The 3,207-nt window shown below is 38.1% G+C and overlaps 1 protein-coding gene across 1 annotated transcript; it reads left to right on the forward strand.

Moving 5' to 3' along the window:
• Positions 1-292: 292 nt before the first annotated feature.
• Positions 293-1,255, forward strand: LOC138889563 (uncharacterized). Its single transcript, XM_070172889.1, has one exon. The coding sequence runs from the start codon at positions 293-295 to the stop codon at positions 1,253-1,255; it is 963 nt and encodes a 320-aa protein (XP_070028990.1).
• Positions 1,256-3,207: the final 1,952 nt, after the last annotated feature.

Below are 3,207 nucleotides of genomic sequence, written 5' to 3' on the forward strand. Positions count from 1 at the left end.
CTGAAAAAGATGCAGAACTTATCAACCAGGCAGAGGATATTGTTACATCAAAAGAAGCAGTAGAAGCACCTGATCAAGTTAACCACGCAGAACTTAAAGGTAGAGACATGGATGAGGAATCCACTGCACAAAATTTCATTAATGTTTCCAAGCAGGGAGATCTGTCGCCAAGGCTTATTGAACTAGTAAAATCTGCAACAAAGGGAAAAAAGAAACAATCAAAAGAGACTTCTATTGTCCCAGTTAGTGGAGTACAAACAAGGAGAACATTGTCCAAATCCCAAAATATTTAATGGATGCCATTATATGGAATGTCAGGTCAGTAAGTACAATGCAAGCATTTGAAAGGCTGATTACAATGCACAGAAAACATCATTTTGAGTTCATAGGAATCCTTGAGCCTATGCAACAGTCTCACAAAATGGAGAGGTATAGAGCAAGAATTGGTTTGGCACAGGCTGTGGTGAATGTGTCAAACAAGATTTGGGCTTTTATTGATGAAATTTTTGAGGTTACTATTTTATATAACATGACTCAACAACTGACTTTGAGATTGATGCACTCTGAAACACATGTTGAGCTCATCCTTACACTAGTCTATGCCAAATGTGATCGCATTGAAAGAATAGAACAATGGGATACGTTGTATGCAATGGCATCATATATGACAGTACCTTGGCTAGTTGGAGGTGACTTTAATGTGATATGGCACGAGGAAGAGAAATATGGGGCCTTGCCAGTTTCTCTCATTGAAGTAGATGACTTCAGATACTGCATCAATACCTGCAACTTGACATACTTGGGTTTTGAAGGAAGCATATTTACATGGTGGAATAGAAGATCAGAGGAGGAATGCATTTTTAAAAGATTGGATAGATGTTTTGGAAATAATGAATTGCAACAGACCTTTCCTGGATTGGAGATAACTCACCTATCCAAAATTGGGTCTGATCATTGCCCAATGCTGCTAAAATGTGATATAGAAACTACGCCAATTAAGAAGTCATTCAGATTTCTTAACTTTTGGACGAAGCATGAAACCTTCAAAGATGTAGTAAAGGAGAATTGGAATGCTGATTTTAGTGATAACCCTTTCTGCATTTTTAACTACAAGTTAAAGAAGCTTAAACAAACACTATCTACCTGGAGCAGAGCTACATATGGGGATATATTCCAGAAGATTGCAAGCCTTGAGGAGGTGGTCATGGTTCATGAAAGACAATCTGAAGTCAATCCTACACAGATGAATAGATAACGATTACAACAGGTCCAAGCTGAAATGATTAAATATCTTGCATTAGAAGAAGAATTTTGGAGACAAAAAGCTGGCATGTTATGGTTCAAAGATGGCGATAGAAACACTAAATTCTTCCATGCCCAAGTTAATGGGAGAAGGAAGAGACTGAAATTATCAAGGATCCAGAATAGCCTTGGTAATTGGATTGAAGAAGATCACTTAATAGCAGAAGAAGCAATAAAGTTCTACAAGGATCAATTTACAGAGAGTGCAGTTCCAAATGATTTTTATATTCTAAATCATGTACCTTCAATGGTAGATAGTGATCAACATGAAAGATTGATGGCTTTGCCTTCCAATAAATAAGTGAAGAGCGCAGTTATGGGGTTGAATGGGGACTCAAATGGTGGACCGGATGGATTCACTGGAGCCTTTTATCAAACATGCTGGGAAATTATTGAAGAAGATGTAGTAAGCATGGTCAAGGATTTCTTTTGCGGTTAGCAGTTGCCAAAGAGTGTGACACATACAAACCTGGTTTTATTACCAAAGAAAAAAAAAGTTATGACCTTTGCAGACATGAGACCAATCAGTCTTAGCAACTTTGCTAACAAGATTTTCTCTAGGGTTATTCATGAGAGGTTGGTTGAATTATTACCAAACATAATCTCAAAGGAACATGCAGGTTTTGTGAAGGGCAGAAGCATAGTTGAGAACATACTGCTAACTCAAGAAATCATTAAGGATATCAGGTTGAGAACAAAAGCAGGTCCAAACGTTGTGATTAAGCTTGATATGACAAAAGCTTATGATAGGCTATCATGGCTATTCCTGACCAAAATACTAAGAAAAATGGGATTTCCTGAAGCTCTTATTGGCTTGATCTTTGATTTGATTGGGAACAATTGGTACTCTATTCTTATAAAAGGCCAGCCTAATGGTTTCTTCAAATCATCGAGGGGAGTTAAACAGGGTGACCCTTTGTCACCAACTCTATTCATTCTAGTAGAAGAAACACTTTCTCGGGGGATTGAATTCACTACACACTAACCTGTATTTCTGTGGATTTAGAATGCCAAAATGGAGCCCAAAAATAAATCATCTATCATACGCTGATGATACGATCATTTTCTGCTCTTCTGATGAAACTTCATTGAGACTTGTGATGGAGGTTTTGCAAGCTTATGAATCATCATCTGGTCAACTGGTGAACAAAGCCAAATCAGCCATATACCTGCATCATTTAACGAATAATGAGGTGATTAACAAGGTGGAAAGGATTACAGGTATATGAAGACAATGTTTCCCTATGACCTATCTTGGCTGTCCTATTTTTTATGCAAGAAGAAGGGGAGACTATTACTAGGGATTAATCACCAAGGTTATGGACAAAATGCAGTCATGGAAAGGCAAACTCCTTTCTGTAGGAGGCAGAGCTATTTTGATCGCAAATGTCCTGCAGAGTATCCCAATCCATATGTTGTCAGCAGTTAATCCACCAAGTTATGTGATCAACAAATTACATAACATTTTTGCCAAGTTTTTCTAGAGTAGCAATGTGGGAGGCAGCACTAGACATTGGGCGTCTTGGACTAACCTTTGTATGCCTTATGAGGAGGCCGGTATAGGTTTCAGGTCCCTACATGATGTATCCAAGGCACTATTCTGCAAATTATTGTGGAATTTCAGGACTAAGCCCAGTTTGTGGAGTTCTTTTATGAGTCAAAAGTACTACAAGAAACTGAATGCAGTAATTGTACCTTGGAAGCATGGATCCCACGTGTGGAGAAAAATGCTAGAATGTAGGGACTTGATTGATCATCAAATCTACTGGAAACTGAGAATGGGATCAACTCTATTTTGGTACGACAATTGGACTGAGATGGGAGCCTTATATTTTCAAGTACATGCAGAGTTTGGTATCGATGAGGATATTCGTAATGTCAATGATCTGGTTGAAAATGGTATGT

This window comes from Nicotiana sylvestris, chromosome 4 (genome assembly GCF_000393655.2).
Source record: "Nicotiana sylvestris chromosome 4, ASM39365v2, whole genome shotgun sequence".
Classification (NCBI taxonomy): domain Eukaryota; kingdom Viridiplantae; phylum Streptophyta; class Magnoliopsida; order Solanales; family Solanaceae; genus Nicotiana; species Nicotiana sylvestris.

Bases quoted from the DNA above. Each gene is read 5' to 3' on its own strand.
- LOC138889563 (XM_070172889.1), top strand. From the start codon at position 293: ATGGATGCCATTATATGGAATGTCAGGTCAGTAAGTACAATGCAAGCA.